This window comes from Sinocyclocheilus rhinocerous, unplaced genomic scaffold (genome assembly GCF_001515625.1).
Source record: "Sinocyclocheilus rhinocerous isolate Xijiao unplaced genomic scaffold, SAMN03320098_v1.1 scaffold3117, whole genome shotgun sequence".
In the NCBI taxonomy this organism is placed as follows: Eukaryota; Metazoa; Chordata; class Actinopteri; order Cypriniformes; family Cyprinidae; genus Sinocyclocheilus; species Sinocyclocheilus rhinocerous.
This window is the reverse complement of record NW_015629109.1, coordinates 898,504-923,352: the sequence shown is the minus strand read 5'-3', so window position 1 is coordinate 923,352 and position 24,849 is coordinate 898,504. Positions and strand designations below refer to the sequence as shown.

At 38.8% G+C, this 24,849-nt stretch overlaps 1 protein-coding gene across 1 annotated transcript in view; it reads right to left on the bottom strand.

The window, feature by feature from the left end:
* The window catches only part of LOC107738824 (voltage-dependent L-type calcium channel subunit alpha-1C-like), a 91,291-nt gene that overhangs the window by 65,340 nt on the left and 1,102 nt on the right, over positions 1 to 24,849 (bottom strand). Inside the window, exon 2 of the mRNA XM_016550705.1 lies at positions 21,620 to 21,725. Coding sequence (XP_016406191.1) covers positions 21,620 to 21,725 — 106 coding nt within the window. The remainder of the gene's footprint in view (positions 1 to 21,619; positions 21,726 to 24,849) is intronic.

The window sequence follows — 24,849 nt, the reverse complement described above, 5'->3', positions numbered from 1 at the left end:
GCATCTTTGTTCCTCAGTACAAGGTGACTCTCTCTCTCTCTCTCTCTGACACACACACACACACACAGTCTCTCCTCCTCTCATTTTCTCCCAAACTCTCCAAATCCATATTTCACATTTATCACTGCCACCTTCCTGTCAATACACGCCTGGAATAATGACAAACAGGGTCACATTATACTGAACTTCACACACACTCATAGACAAATATACCAAAAGCTAAATATAACAATGTCGTAACAAACTGGAAAACATTCGCAGAATTAGCAGCATGACCAAGTGAACAAACTCCAAACCCTAATTATTAAACTCGGTAACACATCATTTGGGCTATGGACATGAATGGTATTTGAAATCATGCAGTTTGTTCAGGAAAGGTGTGCTGTTACTTTTCAAAGAGATCCGACTTCTAATTTTAATAAGACAGACAAAACTGGTGAAAAAAATTGGAGGGACCAGGGGTTGTATTATAGAAACTTGACTAAAAAAATTGAAAAGTTCTATTTCCTAAGTGAAATTGCCATCGTTACCAAACAGAAAGATTCGCCAGGATGTTTCTGTAATACAGCCCTAGAACCATATCTACAGTAGGGAATATCAAAGTGTTTAGGTGTGGTGACATTAGCAAAGTTTTGGTGAAATTAAGTAGCGATTAAATAGTGTATCAATGTATGAAGTACAGCTCACACAGAAGTCACTTTCAAACCATGCTGCTTTCTGTTGGTCAATATAGTGAATCCACTGCAAAATCTACAGTACGTGAAGAAATCATTTGCCCTTACGCAAAATTCCAGATTGGGTACATTCAATTCAATTTATTTTATATAGAGCTTTTTAAATGTATTTCTATAGCACTTTTCACAGCAGCTTCAAATTTGCAATTTGCTAAAACAAAGTAAACTAGATAAAAATCTAGTTTACCTTGTCCATATTATTGAAAATATATGCATTCATAAAATCAAATTAAACAATAAAAAAAATAGAGAATGAGAGAGTAAGAGGTTTGACTTTATAACAAAAGTCCCGCATCACATTGATCTGAGAAGAAATTGCCAAGCGCCAAATAGAATTTCACTCAATTTCCTCTTTCAGCCATCTTGAGGGGGTGATGAACAAATGATTGTGCAAGGAATGAAGAGAGACAGAGGGATTGAGAGGCTACAGGGAATATATGTGTAACGTGTGTGTCCAAGGCTTAGAGTTTATCTGTCGAGAAAACACTAATCAATCAGCCAGATGCTTTATCCATCTTACACACACACACACACACACACACAACCACCAATTATTATTTAATCATTTGAGACCTGATGTCAGCGAGGTGTTGTGTCTTTGGCAGGACTGTTTATGTGCATGTGAATGTGTATGTGTTGGAGAGATGGAGTATTGGAGAGTTCACTGTAATTAAAGACAGCTGATGTGCATCACAGATTATCAACATCACAATTACGGTTTAATCTGACTCACTTTAACTTCAGTCTATACACACACACCTCCATATTAACTTCAGTGTGGTGCCTATGGCATTTTTATATTGCATCAAACACTGTTTAGACACTCCAGAGCATAATTGCGACCTTTTTCAACTTTTTTCAGATCTGACCTGCCTGCCGGCTCAGAGAAACATGACAAAAAGAAATAAACAGAGTTTAGCTCAGCAATGCTGGTTATAATGAATGTTACAAAACATTTCCTTGAAACAAAAAGGCAGGTTCCCATTCCCACAGCTATAGTTATTATGTTTTATTTGTGTTTTTCTATGTGGCTCTCATTGATGGTGTGATTTCTGCAGTCAGATGTGTTTGTTCTTTAAGGCCAGCGCTTGATAAATGCCTTTGCTCGACATATTAGATAATAATAATTAAATTGTAACAGTACGAGTAGGTAAGGATGCCCCACTCAGCAGTCTTTTATGCACAGATTCATCTCTGCGTATTATGTGTGTGTATATGTGTGTGTGTGTGTGTGTGTGTGTGTGTGTCTTTTATGCACAGATTCATCTCTGCGTATTATGTGTGTGTATATGTGTGTGTGTGTGTGTGTGTGTGTGTGTGTGAGAGAGAGAGTGAAAAGCATAATGTGGTCTGGACTTAACTATATTGTAAGTAGTGTTTATATTTTGAATTACATTCATTGTAAGAGATAACAGTAACAGGACAGCTTAAGAATTCCATATTGTGAGTTATCGCTACATCGTCAGTAAATATGAGCCTATTCGAGATATACGCTCACATAAAGTTATAAAAACACATCTTTATGGTGTATTTACTTCAACTAGAAAGCGCTAGTGACAGGCTAAAGTATGTTTACATACACACTTATAATGTGATTAAAGGCAGTGCAGTGATTAAGTTGGAGATCACCTAAACATAATATTGTGATTATGCTAATAATTACAGTAACAATAATCACAGACTGCAACTTCATATATCAGTTTCTGTGAAGATATGTGCATTCCTACCAGGACATTCTTATCATTTAATAATGATAAACCGTGGTTTACTGGGAAACTCAAACAGCTTCGTCACGCCAAATAGGATGCTTACAGAAGTGGGGATGTATAACCAGTTATACAAGATTATAAATCTTGTATAACCAGGCCAGGAACAGACTAACAAAGGAGATCAGAGTGGCTATAAAAAGCTACTCTGAAAAGCTGAGAAAAGAGCTTTCAGCCAACGATCCGGCGTCAGTATGGACTGGTCTGAGGAACATCACCATGTACAAGACACCACCCCCACAGTCTGTGCAGAATCAACAACTGGCTGACGATCTGAATGTGTTTTACTGCCGATTTGAAAAGGCCAGACTGACACCCAGCACCCGCCCTGATCTGCACTTCACACATTCACCTAATTTTATGTGTATGTATGCAACTCTGTATTTCCGCGCTGTCTGAAACACGTCTCTTGTGCACGCTTTGATTGTGTGCGAGAACAGTGAGTAACGAATTGAGCTCTCTTTCGTTTCTTCTGCAGAAAATACAGAATAATTAGAACAATCATTAACATTAATAAATAACAGAGTGTCATATCTATACACATTTTTTCCAGAACGTTCTTGCGACCCGGTAGCAATTCTTCCACGGCCCGGTAGTGGGTCGCGACCCGGTGGTTGGGGACCTCTGGTGTAGAGGATGTGAACTGGGTCTTCAGGAAGCAGAAATGTAGGAAAGCTTCAGGCCCAGATGGGGTTTCACCTGCCTGTCTAAAAGTCTGTGCTGACCAACTGGCCCCCATCTTCACACAGATCTTCAACAGATCTCTGGAGCTGTGTGAAGTTCCCTGCTGCTTCAAACGCTTCACCATCATTCCGGTCCCCAAAAAGCCCAAAATCACTGGACTTAATGACTACAGACCTGTCGCTCTCACGTCTGTGGTCATGAAGTCATTTGAGCGACTGGTCCTGGGCCTACCTGAAGGACATCACTGGACCCTTGCTGGATCCTCTTCAGTTTGCCTACAGAGCAAACAGGTCTGTGGATGATGCAGTCAACATGGGACTGCATTACATCCTGCAACACCTCGACAGACCTGGGAATTACGCAAGGATCCTATTTGTGGACTTCAGTTCGGCCTTCAATACCATCATGCCTGACCTTCTCTCAGACAAACTCACCCAGCTCTCCGTGCCCACCTCCATCTGTCAGTGGATCACCAGCTTCCTGACAGACAGGCAGCAGCTAGTGAGGCTGGGCAAACTCACATCCAGGACTATCACCATCAGCACTGGCGCTCCCCAGGGATGTGTACTCTCCCCACTGCTCTTCTCTCTCTACACGAATGACTGCGTGGAGATGACCGTGGACTTCAGGAGAAACCTCCCTGCTCTCCCCCCACTCACCATCATGGACAGCACTGTGACTGCAGTGGAGTCATTCAGGTTCCTGGGCACCACCATCTCTCGGGACCTGAAGTGGGACACTCACATAGACTCCATTGCTAAAAAGGCCCAGCAGAGGTTGTACTTCCTTCGCCAGCTGAGGAAATTCAACCTGCCACAGGAGCTGCTGAAACAGTTCTACTCTGCTATCATTGAGTCTGTCCTGTGTTCATCCATAACTGTCTGGTTTGGTTCAGCTACAAAATCAGACATCAAGAGACTACAGCGGACAGTCAGGACTGCTGAGAGGATTATCGGTGCCCCTCTGCCCAGCCTCAAATATCTTTACATCTCCAGAGTGAGGAAAAGGGCTAAGAAAATCACCTTGGACCCCTCACACCCAGCCCTCTCTCTCTTCCAACTATTGCCTTCTGGTCGGCGCTACAGAGCACTGACCACCAGAACAGCCAGGCACAAGAAGAGTTTTTTCCCGCAGGCTATATTCAGCCTGAACAATTAAACTTTCGTAATTATACATCGTCCATTACAACTGACATATTTATACACAGAATCCAAAATTTGTACACTTGTATACTGCACACTTTGTAAATAGCATATTTGCACACTTATAACATATCTGTACATTTATCTAAACAATAATTTTTTTTCCCTAAACTTCTATTTCTGTATATAGTACATTATTGAATTTAAATTTTTTTTTCTTATATGAGTGTTATATCCCATCCCTACTGTGTTATTCCTACGTATGTCTGCACTATCATGTATGTCTGCTCTATGTCTGTACTTTCTTCTGCACTGGAAGCTCCTGTCGTCAAGTCAGATTCCTTGTGTGTGTAAACATACTTGGTAATAAAGCTCTTCTGATTCTGATATACACATATACACAGACATACATTATTCCACACTAAACAAAATGTGCATGTGTTAGTCTTGCAGATAGATGAGCAATGCAGTAATGGTCAGAAAAAGCTTTGTCTAATGGAGATGTTTTTGGCAAATTTAGAAGTATCTGAGCGTGTATCGATGACATGCCACTCTCCATTTTTGTCTGAAGTTACTAAAAAATACATTAAAATGCAATTATCCAAAATGACTGGAATACACCTAATCTAATACAAACATGTTTTTCTAAATTAAATCAATTGAAAATTAATTTGGATATTGTTTTGTGGGAGTAAAATGCAGAAAAAAATACAAAAAAAAAAACTGCCTATTTCTGAAGATTGAAAAAAAAAATTAATGTGAAAATTCTGTTTAAAATGTAAAACGATCTTTTCAATAACAGATTTCCTATTTTATTGTGTACTACGCAAGATGCTACAACCTTCTGGAAATCACAAAAAGAGCTGTTAATTGAGATGAGCTGTTGGTAGAAACATCACTGGTAAGGACAGCAGAGAGGACAGTGTGGAGAGAAGAGTAGGAGGAGAGAGAGCTGATATCTCATTAGTAACGCGTAAGGAGACATTTCCATATGAATACAATCTCATCTTGTCATGCTTCAGGGATGCCAGGAACCTATGGACGAGATGAAAGTGTGTGTGTGTGTGTGTGTGATATATCATTCACTAAACCATACAGGTAACATCTTAGCTGTGTCATAGCTGTCAAACCCTTTTGAGGTTATGGCCCAAATCAGCTCTCAGCACAGCAGTGACGGCACAGACTGTAAGTCGTGACAGCCAATCAGATCACAGCACAACTTCACTCCAGTCATTTCTGCAGTAAAAACCACATACTCACACAGAGAAAGCTACAATGATGGAGATAGAACAAGGGACGTGCTCAACCTCCATCATCCTGCTTCGGATGTGGTTGCTAGGCAGCACACAGACAGCTAACTATAGTTCGGGCCGTGGGGCAAAGGTGGTGTGTGTGTGTATGTGTCTGTTGGGGGGTGGCCCTCCTGGCAGGCTAAGAAGATGCAGCTGTTCCACATCCCCAAATACCACCCCCCCCCATCTCTCTCTTGCCTTGCTACTATTTACACCCTACCCTCTGTCTCTACTATTAAAAGCTCATTTTTTTTCTTAAGATCCTCAGAAAAGTGTGATCATGTTGCCTAGCAACTTGTAAAGGTTTTATTTTTTATTTTTTTAAAGAGCTAAACACGCCCACTGATGAACTGTGTTTTAAATGGTGTCACATGGAGAACTGGTCCAGAACATTCTACAGGTGCAGGTGATCACACAGAAAGCATACTGCACAGCGCAGTATGCAATGATAATTGTTTCAAAGAGGCATGTAGTGCAGAGTATGAACTGCATTTGTCGTATTGAACGTTAATAAAGTAGCATTTATTTGTTTGCATGTGTTTATTATGAATACAACACGGGTGTACAACATCTGCCGTGTTAGCATGGTCATATGACTTCTAACATACACTGTGCCACTATTCCCTGATATTTACAAATTTTCTGTTTTATGAATATTTGACGTACTGCATTTCAGAAAGTTGGCATATTCGGTTGAAAGGGAGAATGCTATGACATACAATGCAAGTTTATTTCACTGAGTGCCATACTTATTCATCTCAAAAATGTATAGTTATTTTGGATTTTAATACAGTTTTTCTGGAAAAAAGTCTCAAGTTCGGTCAGTTAAATAATGAGTCAAATTCTTAAAGGGATAGTTCACCCAAAAATTGAAATTCTGTCATCATTTGCGTGCTGCCATTCCGTTTATGACAGAATTCTCATTTCTGGGTAAAATAAAATAAAAAAACAACAAACGAAATGAAATGAAATGAAATGAAATAAAATAAAGAATCAACTGAGGTTCCAAACCTATGTGACAGAATTTTTTTTTTCTGTGAACTAAAATTAAAGTAAATAAATTCATTAAAGGCACAATATGTCATTTTCGCCGCTAGAGGGCGCATATTCAAAATAAACAAAGAGGCAAAGGCATAGTTTGATGACGCCGTGACTGAGTGTGGAGTGATGGGAGTTGTCGTCTTCATGCCCACAGCCGATGCAATCCGACGGGACTCGGGCAGAAATCATGTTCATGGATGAGCTAATGATTTGTTAACGTAGTAGAGTGAAACAGGGTGAGGCTGAAAACCGTCAAAGCGAAACGAGGCCGCGGAACGAGTGTGACACACGGCTCGAAAGCAGCGGAGCTTTTATTATGCCACAGTCGACCGCTTCCGCTCCTTCCGGTCGTGCGTATGTGGGGGGAAAAAAGCAGCGCTGTTTTATCATACTAGATACATTTGAAAGTTCTGTTATTATGCTACTCTGTGCGGTCGTCACCGGTCTAATAAAACGCACAACATATTAAAGCGTCTTTGGTGTTTCCATGTTTTCTACGGAAATCGAGGGGCTATGACGTTATTGGCAGGCGACACAATGACACTATGGGCACGGTCCGTGTCACTAGTTAAAATTGCTTATTTCTCTGGATTTAAACATTCTTCGAAACATTTGGGATAATGTAAGTACACAAGTCAGCAAAATATATAACTGTTCTAGTGGTTTTTGGATATTTTAATAAAAAAAATCTTACATATTGTGCCTTTAATAGATTCATTTAAAAAGAAGCAAAATTTCTAAAGGGATAAAATTCTATCATCATATACTCACTTTCATGAGGTTCCACACCTGTATGACAGAATTTTCATTTTTGGGTGAACTAAATTAATAAAATAAAAAAAAATGTATTAAGGAATACTCCACCCAAAAATGAAAGTCAGGAAATAAATGGTGGAATATCCCTTTAAATAATGAAATGATCAAATAATGAGCCAAGGGAGCTATTGAACCTTGTGGTCGATATTACTTATTCATCACGTTAGATAGTGATAGCGTTACATTTCAGTAATCAATAATCCACAAATTGTTCTCTGCAAATGGAGTATGTGTTCCATGCATACTAAAATAGACATAGATATTTCCCTGTGGGTGTCAGGCCGCCAGACTTTTGGTTACAAGCCTTTAACCACTTGACCACACAGCCCCAAGTCACATCTTTACTCACACAGTACAACTCCTCATCCATCCTGCTCTACAGCTCTTATTTGGCCACAGTATATGAGCTTTCCAATAAACATGTACCTGAGCAGCACTGCTACACACTGGACAGCAAATACACATGTCATGAGATCAAGACAAGTGTACTTACTGTTGTGTATATTAGTGGACAGATCTGGGATGGAAACCAAAAGAAACCTCAGTTGTAACCTTGAGCACTTAACCTCAATTTGCTTGAGGGGACTGTTCTTGTGGTTCGTGTACGGAAAGTCGCTTTGAAAAAGGTGTCAGCTAAATTACTAATTTGTCAAATGAATTAGTAATTAGGCAATACAACAAGTTCACAACATTAAGTGGCTCCGAAAATTAAAAAAAAAAAAACAGCTAAATTTACAATTACATGCATGCATGCAAACCATAAAGAGCTCTACTCTGTATTTTGCAAGGCCATCACTTCAATTCACATGGCTCAGGACAAATTTCTGGCAAGGAGTAGGCCACACAATGACCACTGCAGCACTTCTTGTAACTAAAACTCATTAAATCTTAAAGGTGGTAGAGAAGCCACAATAAAAAGATGAATTTAGCCATACTTCTCCATTCAGTACAGAAGCAGCATTGATGTATTTACATAGCAAACACAATAGTTGGAAACAATGTATAATGCCCTCCAAAGCTAAATGTAAATTCTCATTCACAGCAACAGAAACAAGACAAACAGTGATTGAAAAAGGCAAAATATTTAGTAGCCCACCAATTTTCCAAAATAATTTGTTTACAACCAGAGGTTGGAATGAACTTTTTCAATCACCAGTCACATTTGACTACAACATTTTTAAGCTACCAGTCATTTTAAACTACCTCTGTCAGCCAAAAAAAGTGACTTTTTTCAGTCTGTCATTGTTTGGGGATATCATAAAATGAAGTTAAAAAGAAATTAAAACAAAATTCTCTGTGACTTCTATATTAAAAAAAAACATTTTGTTGTAATTTCAAAATAATATAAAAATGAATGTTTAACGACAAACACGTTGAAGGTTAGCAAACAGGCTCTCAATTCATAGGGATCAGCTGTTTCTTCACAAAAGTCAGTGCACTGAACTCAGCACATTAAAGCCTCTCCTCCTTCATTGATATTCATTTTTAAAAAGTGGCCTTGTCTCTGAGGGCTCCAGTCGCATACCGGATGAGAAGTGAAGCGCTTAGGACATTTCACCGGTATCACACATTTGAAGTGTCATTCAGTATTCACTTTTTGGTTCAAGGCGGCAGTCCAAAACAGTGAATCTACTCTGGCAAAAGTTCAATTCAAGAATGAAGAGTGACTTCATTGAGTGTAGATATAGGTGTTTGCCACAACTTGTTACTAAAAATGCCTTATACTCAATCTACTGGTGTGCTCATACTCGTTTAAAGACATGTCACTTCCAGTGTGGAACCCTCTTTACACTTTGTTGTGCTAATGTTGGAGGCTCCTGGTTGGAGGACATAATTTATGAATCATAACCCGCCAAATTGGCATGGAAGTTAATATGTGTTAACCATCACTGTTGATTTTTACCCACATTTGGTTTGTTGTCGGGTATTAAAGGATTAGTTCACTTCCAGAATGAAAATGTCCTGATAATTTACTCACCCTTATGTCATTCAAGATGTTCATGTCTTTCTTTCTTCAGTCGAAGAGAAATTAAGGTTTTTGAGGAAAACATTCCAGGATTTTTCTCCATATAGTGGACTTCAATGGGAAACGCAAAACTATCTGTCATTTTGTAAAAAAAAAAAAATCTATACTTTTTAACCACAAATGCTCTTACACTAGCTCTGCAATGCATGTCCACAACTTCACGCATTATGTAATCACATTGGAAAGGTCACACATGACGTAGGCGGAAGTACCGACCCAGTGTTTACAAAGCGAACATGCAAAGACTAAATCAAACGGCCTTTACAAAAAAGGTAAAACAACGATGTCAGATGATTTTGAATTTGGGGGAGAAAATAAGATGGAGTTTGGTACTACATCTTGGATGACATGGGGGTGAGTAAATTATCAGGACATTTTAATTCAGGAAGTGAACTAATCCTTTATTTTAAACCCAGTTGAGGACAATAAGTTGTCTGTAAGTGAAAATCCTTTTCGATCCAACTCATAGCCAATAAGAACATTTGATGCTTAATACAAAGCTGTGGGCTTCACTGTGGGCGGGACTACCCAGCATGATGTCACAGAAACAGCGACCAATAAGCAAAAAAATTCTACTACCAAACTCCAGGATGTATTTAAACATCACAATCTCCCTCAGCGAGGTGACCTACGAGTCCAAACGCTCGCTGAGAAGTGCGGAACATGGCAGGCTGCAGGTTCGTAAGGGCCTCCGCCGCCATTCATTATTGCCCCGATGCATTGATTCTAGACCAAACGTCAAGTCGCGAGATTAAAATTCAACAGTCCTGTCAGAATGAGGGACTTTTCGTCCTTCCCTTGAGGCCACCACTGGAGGAGGACAAGGAAGACGACGCAAGGTCATTCTGAGCTCATTCTGATTAGTGTGTGAGGAGAGAGCGAGCGACGGAGCTCTTAAGAGTGGGGGCTGATTCATTATTCATAGTTCAGCCATCGTTTGTATTAGAACATCAGCTCGCAGCCACCGGCCACAAAAACTGGGTTACATCCCCCGAGTCCTGACAACAGGAGAAAGAGGAGGAGGAGAGGAGGAGGAGAAAGAGGGATGGAGAGGTGTAAGACAAGTCCAGAGGAGGTGAGGAGCAATGTGTCACTAACCTGCTTGAATTACAACCTACACCTAGCCAAGTGTCCTTCACAAACTGTGGTCAAGGTAAGGAGAAAGAGAGCGAGGGAGCAAAACCGGCGTGAGAGAAACAGAGCGATTTTTCTCGCTCGTCCTCAATCTGAAATCCCAGAGCTGTGTGAGTGAGTGAGTGAGTGTAGGACACGCTCGTGTTTGTGGTGCTGTTCACTTCCCTTCCTTGTTCTTTAGGACACACTGTACCAGGTTGCGTGCCGACGGATTTCGAGCACGCCGCTGATGATGTAGCTGTTCTGCTGGCCACAGAACAAGCCAATCAATGCAGTCAATATGATTTCATATGATCTGAATGTTTAATAAACAGCAGTCTGACGCAGGTGGGCGTTTAGTCACATGCTGTTACGGTACTGTGTTCAGGCTGATAAAATGCCTCCCACTGCTCCCATAATGCTTCGGTGTCTTTGTGTTTGGCATTAAATATGTATCTGCAGAGGAAACTCACATAACACAAAGCACAATTATGATTTACTATTCATTTATTCCCATTTAAGGGTCATAACTGTGAGGAGGTAAATGAGGGCGAGGGAGGTAGGAGTTAGCTGAGGGGTTGAGTTTTCAGATGAAAGATTCTTTAGCATTTGTGGCACAATGTTGGTTACAAAAATTATTTTGAGAATTTTCCATTGTATAAAAAAAAGTTAGTTTGGCACTTAGAATGGAAGTGAATGGGGCAGATTTTTAAAAAATCTAAATGCAGAATAGTGAAGTTAATTATTTTCTAAAATAATTTTCATTAAAGGGTTAGTTCACCCAAAAATGAAAATTAGGCTACGTTTTACTCACCCCCGAGGCATCCTAGGTGTATATGACTTTCTTCTTTCAGACGAATCCAGTCGGAGTTATATTAAAAATTGTCTTTGATCTTTCAAGCTGTTTAATGCCACTCAGCGGGTGTTGCATTGCTTCAGTCCAAAAGAACTTAAATAAAAATCACCCATCCATAAAAAAGAGCGTCTCACACGGCTCCGGGGGGTGAACAAAGGACTCCTGTAGCGAATCGATGCGTTTTTGTAAGAAAAAATATCCATATTCAAAACGTAGGTGTATATGACTTTCTTCTTTCAGACGAATCCAGTCGGAGTTATTATTACGTTTTGAATATGGATATTTTTCTTACAAAAACGCATTGATTCGCTACAGGAGGCCTTTGTTCACCCCCCCGAGCCGTGTGAGACACTTTTTTTTATGGATGGGCGATTTTTATTAATTCTTTTGGACTGAAGCAATGCAACACCTGCTGAGTGGCATTAAACAGCTTGAAAGATCAAAGACAATTTTTAATATAACTCCGACTGGATTCGTCTGAAAGAAGAAAGTCATATACACCTAGGATGCCTCGAGGGGGAGTAAAACGCAGCCTAATTTTCATTTTTGGGTGAACTAACCCTTTAATTTTCCTGTTAAAACTTGAGAATTATTTGAGCTGTAAAGTTGTTTAAATCATAATTAGTACAAATATTTTAAGGTTTATTGCATATAACTTTACACAGAAAAGGCTAGAAAGTGTTTTTCGCATTAAAATCATTATTGAAATCATAAACCCATTGGATTGGCCCCATTCACAAGTAGAAATTATTTTTTAGTTATTCAATCACAAATAGACATTGTTGAATATACACTTAAAAAAAAGATTTTTGCTGCTTGTTCAAATTACTTAATTAAAATTAGCTAAAGCAACACAATTCCTATACATTTTGTCCTAACTTAATTTCATTGTGTTCAATCTACAATTTAAGTAAAAAAGTTACATGAACAAATGATATATGTTCAACTCAATTAATTAATGTACACTATTAAATCATGTCAATTCAACACACCTTTTTTCCAGTGTAGGTGTACATGAGGTCCAGCATTTTTTGTGATCTCAAAATTTATATTTTTAATCAGAAAAACATGTAACCACCTTGCATGTGTCCTGGGCCACAGAGAAGGACCCTATATTCCACTAACATGCAGTCGTACGTACGGTTTTAAACTTAGCCACTATCTACTGCTGTAAAAGAAAGCAACTGTCTGATCTAAAAATACTGCCAAAAGTCCAAATATATACACATGCACAAAACTTCACAGAACATCTTCAGTAAGTCTAACATCAGCATGTAGTGACAGATCATATGAAGCAGGAACATCTGAAGTTGAGTTAATACAGCTGCCTGACTAAAATAACATTTTTTTTTAACATTCCACTCGAAATGTCACATTTGTGGTGAGATTAAAATTCAAGCATATGTGGGAACGACGCTGCACTGTCTTTTTTGCGCTTTTCTTTTTCCCCTGACCTTGTGAAATCAGCACCACCCCACTTTTTTCAAGTCCAAAATTGGCCATAAATGCACATCCTGACTTCGCGTGAGGCTACGCTAGACACACAGGAACCCAGTGATATATACAAAAACCACGGAAGCAAAAGATCAAATTCTTATTAATGAAGTAATTCAGCCCACACACATACATGAGCATAAATCAAACTTCCTCTCACACATGCACACACTCTGTGCAACATGCAATAAACATCTGTTGCATCTACCATGTGTGGCCCCCATGCAATAATGCATTGACTCTACACATGCACTCTCCCTCTCTGCTTAAGACTGAATATTGCTCTCCATCCAAATATGGGATGCACAAAGACACATCTTTTCGAAATTGACTAGTCGTGGTTTACCTGATCGGAATACTCAGCCCTTCGGTAGACATTTAACAAATAAACATGTCACACCACAGGGATACGTCAAATAAAGCAACTTTTAAAGCACCACTGCTATATAAAACCTCACTAATTGTTTGGTCGGTAGTTGGACAAGTTGTCGCCCATCCAGACCATTCCTAAACCAAATATTCTCCATGTTTGAAAGAGGTGCATTTCAGATCTTCTAAGACTGCAAAAGTCTGGAAAGCTTTGTCGTAATCATTTTAAAATGAACAGAACTGAGTCAGACAGAGATTTTGTTTGCTCAATATCATGGAATTATACAACAAAACCAAAACAAAAAAGGGATTATGCTGTACTTCAACACCTTCCCAGAGAAAGACTGACTCAGAACAGCAGAAAACAAATTACACAGTACTGCATTTGGCCAAACGTTTATCTTCTTGTTAAAATGCGACTCGCATTTACATTTTTAATGCTGTAAAGGCTACTCATATGGACAAAATTTTGATTTGTTGTGACGCCAGCAAAGTTCAGTTGAACTGAAACGCCTCGGATTTGTTTAGTAGAACGCTACCTTAACCCCACCTCCCTAAACAAACACACACAGGGGACAGATTTGTGCACAGCTTTAAATGTCAGCAAATATCTCCTATGAAGGGGTGAGAATGTAAAACAGAAACAAGAGAAAATCGAGACGGATGCTGAAGATGTGCATGGATTTAATCTTGGCAACCAAGTGACCTTGCCACGGATCACCAAACAATAAAGGTACAACAGGTGCTAAAGATGAACAAATAGATGGGATACTGCTCAAATATTTACACACAGAGCCCAGACACCTCGCTAGATGTCACATTCTTTCATTACCACAGTACCAAAGTGCCATGTGATCACATAAGAATTATATATTCTATGATATATTGATATTCTCAGAAAAAAAGATGAGGGATAAAAGAAATAGAGAAATAGTTGTGAGCTCTTTAACAATGACCTCATCTAGTGGAGTGGAAATTTCCTGGTAGGCATGGTGACAGCAGCAGCAGAACTGAGAACATTCAGCAAGATGAGAGAGACCGAGAGAAACGGACCCCAACTCACTGACACACAGCATCGCAGTGAAGATCATTCTCCTTTAACTCTCTCTCACTCTCACATACACACACACATTCACACAGCAGATGAAACACAACTTCATACATCTCTGTGGTGTCACAGATAGTACATATAACTTGTGTTGTTCTGGCTACACTAGGCTGCAGGTAGGCTGTTCAGTGGAGCAGGTAGAGGGCGCTGTGGAAAGAGAGAGAGAAAGAAATGTATGTGGATCACTCTCTGCACTAGTGATGGTTTTAGCTGCCTTAAAATACTGCACTGTCCCCACAGAGCTCTGACCCTTTCCCACTCACTCCACACACACCTTTACCACACACACACACACACGCACACGCTACACCTTACGCACAGATATCTCTTACACACTCACCATGGCACATCTTTATGGCACAGCCTCACTCTTGCTGGTAAGGGAGGGGTGCACATGTGTTGTGTGGGTTGTGCAGCAAGGAGAGAATGGATCTTGTCTAAATATGATGTTTGTGTAGATGAAATGGGCAGAATGTGAACTGGCCAGTCGCCAGAGTCTCAGCGACAGCCGTTTTCTCACAGCGCTCTAAAAATAAAAATGCCTTTATTTCAGATCTCACCAATCAGACATATCCTGCTTGATACAATCACATTCATACACATATATATATATAAACTCAAAACTCAATATATGCATACCTACTAAACACACACAGTCCCTTCTTTAGTCACGATGCACTTTTTTGCCAAGCCTGCTCTGGCACAGACTCTACAGCGGACTATTATAAATAATTTGGTAACACTTTAGTATAGCGACCAATTCTCACTATAGTTGCTTATTAGCATGCCTGTTATTAACATATTGGCTGTTTATTAGTACTTATAAAGCACATGACCATATTCTACATCCCTAATCCTACCCAATACCTAAACAGAACAACTACCTTATTAACTATTAATAAGCAGCAAATTAGGAGTTTATTGAGGCAAAAGTCATAGTTAATGGTTTGTTAATAGCAAGAACTGGACCTTAAAATAAAGTGACCAATATTCTTGTAATAGTATTATATTGTATATAAATTTATGTATTTGAGCTATTTATGACATTATGTGAATATTTGTACTTTTAAAAAATGCATTTGTTAAAAAGGTTAAATATATATTTTAGATTTATATGCTGTCATTAAAATTAAACTAACAAAATAATTTAAAAAAAAAGCATATTAAATTTATGCATATAATATCCATAAACTTATTATTCAATATGAACTCTGCATGATTAACTAGCCATTTGCTGTGTATTTTTATTAATTACTATTTACTTCTTACATTTTTTTATGATGCTTTACCTAGAATGTGCTCTGATGGTTTTCACAGTAAAACTCTTTTGGAAACGCTAAAGTGCCGCCACTACAGGCATACAGTACACATTAAGATGGATGTCTTTTGCTGTTGCGTCACATTTCACACTGTTTTATAGCGTCCCACTACGAGTGTTGCATTTTTAAGACGGCATGTCAAGCTAAAAATAGTCCATCACGCGTCTTGAGACTCTTGCATTCTGTTCCATTCTGTTGCGCTCCATCTAGCTGTTTTTGCAAGAACACTTCTTATACAAACAGTCCTTAAGGAACACGTCCAGACAGGGTCAGGTAAGCCCAAACCCAGCCTCATTATACAGGTTTTCAATTAGTTATGCCTACTTGTTCAAACAAGCCACAGACTAATGATGCTTATATGAAGTGCCTGCAAAAAATATTTGCAGATGTGAAAAGATTTGTGGATCATTATGCCTAATAAATAATGGTGTGAAGTTCCTTCTTAATTAACAATGTTTTTGACACCCGTTTCCTTTCAGATTTGATGTCTAGCTGATGACGAGTTTCTGTCAGACGCTGCTCCACAGGTGGTGTGGTGTGAAAGCGGCGACTCCCTGTCGGACAATTTCAAACACCATAAACACCAGGACCTGGACCAGTAACTTTGGGTCTGAGATTAATGTGCTAGACCTGCACAGAGTGCTCTTTGAATCTGTGATCATTATAATGAGGAGGGAGCTTCATATCATATCACTAACCATGGAAGGGAGCAACAGATAAGTGGATAGTTAACAACGAGTTCTTTGTCTCCGAGTGAATGTACCTTCTGCTCTGCAGGTTGGCTGCATAGTTACTGTGTTACCACGGTAGCTGTGCATTTTACCATCACCAAGGATACCATATCCATGACAACCTCTACCCATCAAAAGATTCCGTTCGTAGCCCATAAGCAGAGGGGTGTATGTATCAAATGAAGGAAACCGTGCTTGTGTCACTCTAACCTGCCTATAGTAAGTAAAAAGCCTGGTTCTTGGGGTAAAAATCCAGTTCAGAAATCATTTCTGATATTTTTGATAAAAATACAAACGTTTAATGACAGACATATCATAAGCTCTGAACCAAGAACAACAATGTATTTATTTACTGAATTTCCACAAAAAAACTACATTACCCATAATACTGAGGAGAGCTAGATTCACCAATGAGAGAAGTCACCGTTACCATGAAAATGATAATAGCAGTAAAAGCCCACTCACATTAAGCATTGCAAATGACACAATCAAGTCAATAAAAGCCCATTCCCATGAGGCATTGCAAATGATGTAATTGAGTCAGTAAAAGCCCACTCCATTCAAGCATTGTAAATTACGTAATTCAGTCTTCTTACACGTTCCAACAACTTATATATCAACACATACCAAAGATTATATACAATACATAAGTTGTAAATTAACTTTAAATGTGTTGCATTTTATATGTTTTATCAATGACTAAAGGTAAAGGGCATTTTTTATTATTTACAGTGCCGTTCAAATGTTTGGGATCAGTAAGATTTTTGTTTTAAAGAGTTTTCTTATGCTCATCAAGGCTGCATTCATTTGATAAAAAATACAGAAAAAATACATAAATTTTGTAAAATATTACTGAAATTTAAAATAACAGTTTTCTATTTTAATATACTTTAAAATATAATTTATTCCTGTGAACCAAAGCTGAATTTTCAGCATCACTACTCCAGTCTTCAGTGTCACATGATCCTTCAGAAATCATTCTAATATGCTGATTTGGAACTGTTGGAAACAATTGTGCTGCTTAATATTTTTTGGGACCTGTGATACTTTTTTCAGGATTCTTTGATAATTAAAACGTTAAAAAGAACAGTGTTTATTCAAAATAGAAATTGTGTGTTACAATATACACTATTCAAAAGTTTGGGGTCAGAAAATTTTCCTTTCTTTCATTTTTTTTTTATTAATACTTTTATTCAGCAAGGATGTGTTAAATGCATAAAAAGTGATAACTTATAACTGATAACTTATAACTTTTTAACTTATAGTCATCAAAGAATCAAAGAAAAAAGTTTCAAAGGTTCCAAAAAAAATATTAAGCAGTTTTTAAAACTGATAATAAATCAGCATATTACACTCTAAAAAATGCTGGGTTAAATACAACCCAGTGCTGGGTAAAATAGGGACAAACCCAGCAATTGGGTTGTTTTGACCCAGCGGTTGGGTTACTACCCAGAAGGTTGGGTTAAACATTTAACCCAACCACTGGGTCAAAACAGCCCAATTGCTGGGTTTGTCCCTATTTTACCCAGCACTGGGTTGTATTTAACCCAGCATTTTTTAGAGTGTAGAATGATTTCTGAAGGATCATGAGACACTGAAGACTGAAGTAATGGCTGAAGAAAATTTAGTGCTGCGTCACAGAAATCAATTTTAAAGTATAGTAAAATAGGAAGCCAGTATTAGAAACGGCAATATTTCACAATATTACAGTTTTTTTGTATTTTTGATCAAATAAATATAGCCTTGATGAGCATAACAGACTCTGTTAAAAACAACATTAAAAATCTTACCGATCCCAAACTTGAATGGCAGTGTATAATGAACAGTTACTTTTGTATAAGTCATTTTCAAATCTTTCATGGGGTGTTGTTCATTGCCTCATAAAATACATTTAAATAAAAATTTTCTTTTTAAAATTAAAGAAGTTTGTAATGTTGAAAGTGATTCATCAAAATAATTAAAAATACTTGCAGAACCACTAACGAAGCTGTACATGTGACCGCAATCACTGCTCGGCCATGAGCTACATGCCATCAAAAGCGTGGACACATGCTTTCATTCACACATTTACAGGTTTCCATTGTGTTCTTCGCTGGGAAAAGACAATGCGGCTTCAGATCTCCGAGCTGATGGGTGGATGGATTAGTGTTACTCAGGCTACAGCATGAATCTCTGAGAGGTCTGAGAACTCCTTCCACAGCCAAACATCCAGATTACCCACACACTCCATCGTTCTGCATTCATCCAGGCTGAATGTACTGTACATTGAGCACTGAAGCACACAGGCTGTTCTTAGGCTTACAGAGCCCCAATCTCTCTATTCTAGATTCAGCAATCTGCACTTCCAATTCAAAACCCAATGTAAGTTCTAAAATGCAATTGCACCTCACAAAAGTTGAGTCATTTAATCATTCAACCAACAGCAATCACTATCATCATCACTACTATAACATCACCATTCACCACTATCCGCAACACATCATAACCACAATATTATCAGCAGCAGAACCATTATCATCATGACCTCCATCATCACTATCAAGTAATCGTTACCATTACATCATTATAACATAGCCACCATCACCATTTTCACTGTCACAACCTTTACTATCCTTACTGCTACTAGCTATAGGGGCTTTTGGAACTCAGTTCTAAGAACTAGCCATCATGGTGGTCCCTAGAAAACCAATTTCCCCCTCAAGCCAATTTCCTGGTTGCATTCACACCGTTAGCAGGAACTCTGAAGTGGCTGACAGCAACGCCTTTATTCGCTGCATTCACAAATGTTTACAAACGTTTAGACCCTACTCTGAAGTAGGCTAATTTAGTTCCCCCAAATGGAGATTTTAGAACTAAAACTGTTCATATTTCCTGTAATGCAAACATGCCAAAAAGTGGGTCATTTCACCAATAGGTCTAGGAACTATTAAAAGGTTCCTCTGGTGTACAGCCCATTAACATTGCCATAATCAACACCATCATCATTTCGTTTACACCATTATCATCATCACATTACAACCATAACTATCCCAACCACTACCATCACCAACATCATTACCAATCACTGTCACAGCCAGTATCGTCCTTACCATTACCACCATTCATTACCATCACAGCCATAACCAACCCCACTATTACCATCATCATCCTCACTGGTACTAACATTGCTACCATCACAGCCATCTTTATCCTCACCACAAACACCATCATGACATATCCTCCATCACTAATCATCAACACCACAACTTCATCACATTATCACCACAGTACATAACATCCATCACCATTACCATCACCACCATTACAACCATAATTATCCCCACCACTGCTATATCACCACCATCATCATTACCAGTCACTGCCAGTATTATCCTCACCATTACCATCGTCACAACCATCACCATCCTCACTACTACTGTCATTGCCATAATCATCACCACCACATCATTACTACCACATAACCATCATCACTTGCCATCACCGTTATGATCAACATCACAACATTACCATCATAATAGTTTTACATGTAAAAATAATCACAACCATAAAAACATAACAATAAAAAATGAATAAGCTGACCTTTTTGGCTCATACAACTTAAGTAATTCCATCATCACATTATCATCACTATCACATAACATCCATCACCATTACAGCTATAACTATCCCTACCACTGCTATCACCACAATCATCATTACCAATCACTATCACAACCAGTATTATCCTTACCAGTACCACCACCGTCACAACCATAACCATCCCCACCATTACCATCACCATCCTCACTGCTACTATCATTGCCATAATCACCCTCATCACCATCATTACTACCCTAACCATCATAACCACCTTTATCCTCACCACTAACACATCATCACATATCCGCCATCACCATTATCATCAACACCACAACTTCACCATCACATCATCACCACAATCACATAATATCCATCACCATTACCATCATCACCATTACAGCCACAACTATCCCCACCATCATCATTACCAGTCACAGCGAGTATTATCCTCACCATTACCATCAGTCACAACCATCACCATCCTCACTACTACTATCATTGCCATAATCATCACCACCATCATTACTATCATATAACCATCACAACCATCTTCAGCCACACCACTAACACCATCACCTGCCATCACCGTAATCATCAACACCACAACTTCACCATCACATCATCACCACAATCACATAATATCCATCACCATTACCATCATCACCATTACAGCCACAACTATCCCCACCAATGCTATCACCACCATCATCATTACCAGTCACAGCGAGTATTATCCTCACCATTACCATCAGTCACAACCATCACCATCCTCACTACTACTATCATTGCCATAATCATCACCACCATCATTACTATCATATAACCATCACAACCATCTTCAGCCACACCACTAACACCATCACCTGCCATCACCGTAATCATCAACATCGCATTACCATCATCTTCTTCCTCTTTCTTTATTTATAAAGCATTATTTAACAGTCTGTAGACCTAAGTTATTTACAAAGCTTTACATTTTTTGAGCCACATGCAAAAATAAATCACAACCATAAAAACATAACAATAAAAAAATGAACAAGCTGACCTTAAAGACAGCTTTGGCTCATACATCTTAACTAATTCCATCATCACATTATCATTACTATAACATAACATTCATCAGAATTACCATCATCATCACATTATCATCATAACCATCCCCACCACCATCACCATTAAATACCGTCACAACCAGTATTATCCTCACTACTACATCACCGTCACAACCATCACCATCCTCACTGCAATCGCCACAATCACATCACATAACCATCACCATCACAACCAATATCATCCTCACCATTACCATAATCACATTACCACCACTATCATCACCAATATCACATAACATCCATCACCATTAAAGTCATAATCATCCTCACCACTACGGTCACCGGCATATTCATCAGTACTACCATCAGCAGCAGCGCACCACAAACATTATAATTACAGTCTTATTTCCATAATGATCATCATCATTATCAGCACTCTCAAATCATCATCAACATGCTCATTTCTGACTTGTGCTGTGAGGCAGAGCGTCTCTTACCAGGTTTGAGTTGGTTGCGTTGGAATCGTCCTCGGGGAAAGGGATGTAGACAGCTAAGGCCACACAGTTTGCAAAAATAGTCATCAAAATTATGATTTCAAACGGTCTGAAGAGTCAGTGTTAAAGAAAATGAAAGATTTGTTTTTATACACAAGCAAAGGAAGAGTACACACACATACAGTACATGTTAAGTTGTATCAGTGCACAAGACTGAGAAGTGTGTAAGAGTCCTTATCCTTTCTGCTTTTTTTCTCTCTGCTCAAATCTTTTTTCTTTCCTGTTAATAGCAAGGCCAAGCTCTTCAAAAACCTGGCCTTCTTCAAGACAACGATCTTCACCCCCCTCCCATTTTCCTTCTCTCTCTTCCTCTCCTCCCTCTCTCTTTTCACTGGCCAAATTGTTTGTTTGGCTTTCAGTTCAGCTGGAAACGCAATCAAACTGTGTCATCATTTGTTACAGGAATGGATTTCTCCAAGATGGGTGTCGAGTCGCACGGCACGTGTCCTGAGGAGAAACAGATGTGTTCTTGTTTTCCTGGATGTTTCTCTTGTATCTGCTGTCTGGGCCTTGAGTTATGGCTCTCTGGGGTTAGTTCAGAATTACAGAGCCATAGACCCTGTAACCCATTTAGATAAACATGCTTGTAGATCAGTAGTTCGGGTCCCCAAGGGAGTAAAAACAGACCATTGCAGGCAGACCCAAACTGAATTTAATCTTTAAAGGTCTTACAAGATTATAAATAACACTTCTATATATGAAACCTGCTTGACTGTGCATAATGTGAATGTATGTGACCGAATGCGTGTTTGTAGGAGGGGTCATTATGCGTGTACATTTGTGTGTGCGCGTGTGGGAGAAGTGAATATTTGTGTGTGTGTGTGTGTGTGCATGGACCTGTTCAGCCTGTTGAGAGGAGCTGTTGGCATGGCAACACAGCCAAAGACAGGAGAGATGGGCTCTGGAGTCTCTGGAGATACAGATCCAGCCAAGTGTGTGCAAGACTGGTGACACATACGGATAGAACTGGCAAAACAGGAACTTTTATAAAATATCCCACTGAAATTAATGAGGGAAAATATTTATCTGTCTCCACAGTTCAGTCGTTCCCTCGTGCCGGTTTGTGAATTTATGGGGAAATATTTGATGATGTGATCAGTTCTTGGCTGAAGCTGTGAATGGGAGCTGGATCTCCTGTTTTCTGATGAATGAAGCATTTTACTCAACCAATCAATCCTCATTAACATATTTTCCTGGTCAGGGGCCTATCGCTGTCTCGTGTGGCCAGAAACGATTACATAAAACCGTGAGAGAGAGGGGAAAAAGAGAGGAAGAAAGAGAGGAAGGGGAAAAGGACAGGGGAATACACCGTCCTACAGTCTCCTGTAAAAATTCATTTCAGGGGTGCACTTGAATGACTCATCAAAGCTCAACTCTATTTAACACTTTGTAGAAGGTAGTGGCATAAAAACCACACAAAAAAAGTGTATTTACACCTGTAATGCAGCAAAGGGGGAATGACGGTCACGACAATAACATATCATGCTGAAGAAATTCATTCTTCTTTTTTGAGGGACTTTTTGGAGGGCTTTTATATTTTGGTACTGCTTCATGCAACATTGCATTTTTACAACAACTCAAAGATGCCATAGCACATCTGTCAAACGCTGCCTGTAATAATAACAAACAGATCATACAATTAATAAACACTTACTCAGAAGCACTGCTGCGAATCAAAATATGAAAAGAATACATGTATGACCTGGAGATCAATAATCTCAGCCTTAAAGTCAGCTACATTACGGAGTTTATGAGTAGTCTGTAACTGTAACACTAATTAATTAACATTCAGAAAACAACTGTATGCTCAGCTACCTGCTAAAGCAGTGGTCTTCACTACTTTTTTCATGGGAGCCGCACTGATAGGGCAAAGTCAATCGGAGAGCCACTTTTACCGCAAAGTATCAAAAGTTACATCCAGTCATAAATAGCATGTCTTTTTATCAATCTGTCATCCCTGATATGCAGTGCAATGCAATACAAAAGGGGCTATCATTCTTTATCTTTTCCCAGTCAAATTTCTAACTGAGACAAGATGATTTAAAAAAAAGCAGGATTACCTTAATGCTGGAAAGACCTTAAGTTATTTTCTTTTTTTATACTTGCCCATCATGTATCTAACCATCCAAGTGCACATTCGGCGTTAAGAGCTAAGATTAAAACTGGCAACTCCGATGGACTTAGGACAAAGCAAGTGTAAATATCTTTTCTATATTTCCATCTAGTAATGCAGCTGTTTTAGGTTTTTTTTTTTTTTTTAAATATAAATTATTTGTAATAGAGCAGACACTGTCTGACCGTGTCTACACACCAGACGCGGCGACAGTTGCTTCTGTTTGAGGTGCTGCAGTAAATTGGTCGTACTGCTACCTTTACTAGCAACAGACTTCAAACACACTTTGCAGTGGGGTGTTGTTTGTTCTGCGTCTGACGCCGCAAAACCGAACCAATTCCAAATTACGGATGACACTGTGCCTTTCTTGGGAACGAGTTCTTCCCTGCTCGCTGCCATGTTGTTTGTGTATCTCTATGGCAAACGCGCGGGGGGAGGGCTGAGGGTCAGTAATATTTACATCTTTGAAAAAAATCAATACCTTTATTCAGCAAGGATGCATTCAGTTGATCAAATGTGACAGTAAAAATGTTTACATTGTCACATAAGGTCTACTTCAAAAAATGCTGTGCTCTAGAACTCTAAAAACAACGGTAGTCCACAAGATTTCCTTAAAAATTATTAAGCAGCACAACTGTTTTCAACATTAATAATATGTAAAGTTTCTTGAGCAGCAAATCAGCATACGAGGGGAGCCACAAAGTAAAGCTTGGCGAGCTGCATGAGGCTCGCGAGCCGCACAATGAGTAACACTGTGCTAAAGCAAACGTCACGAACTCAATATGAGACTTTTTTGGATGTCGCTCTGGGAGGAACATGTCTGCCGCATTACAGATAAAAAAATAAGTATTTTCATAAGTATTGTGTGCTTTTTAATGTGATGGCACTTTGAGGCCCTGCATCAGTATACTGGCTTGTCAGATTCAAATGCGCTCTTTTAAATGAAATATGTGGTGAATTACAGCACAGATATATATATACATATATATATATATATATATATATATATTATATACTGTATATATATATATATATATATATATATACATATATACATATA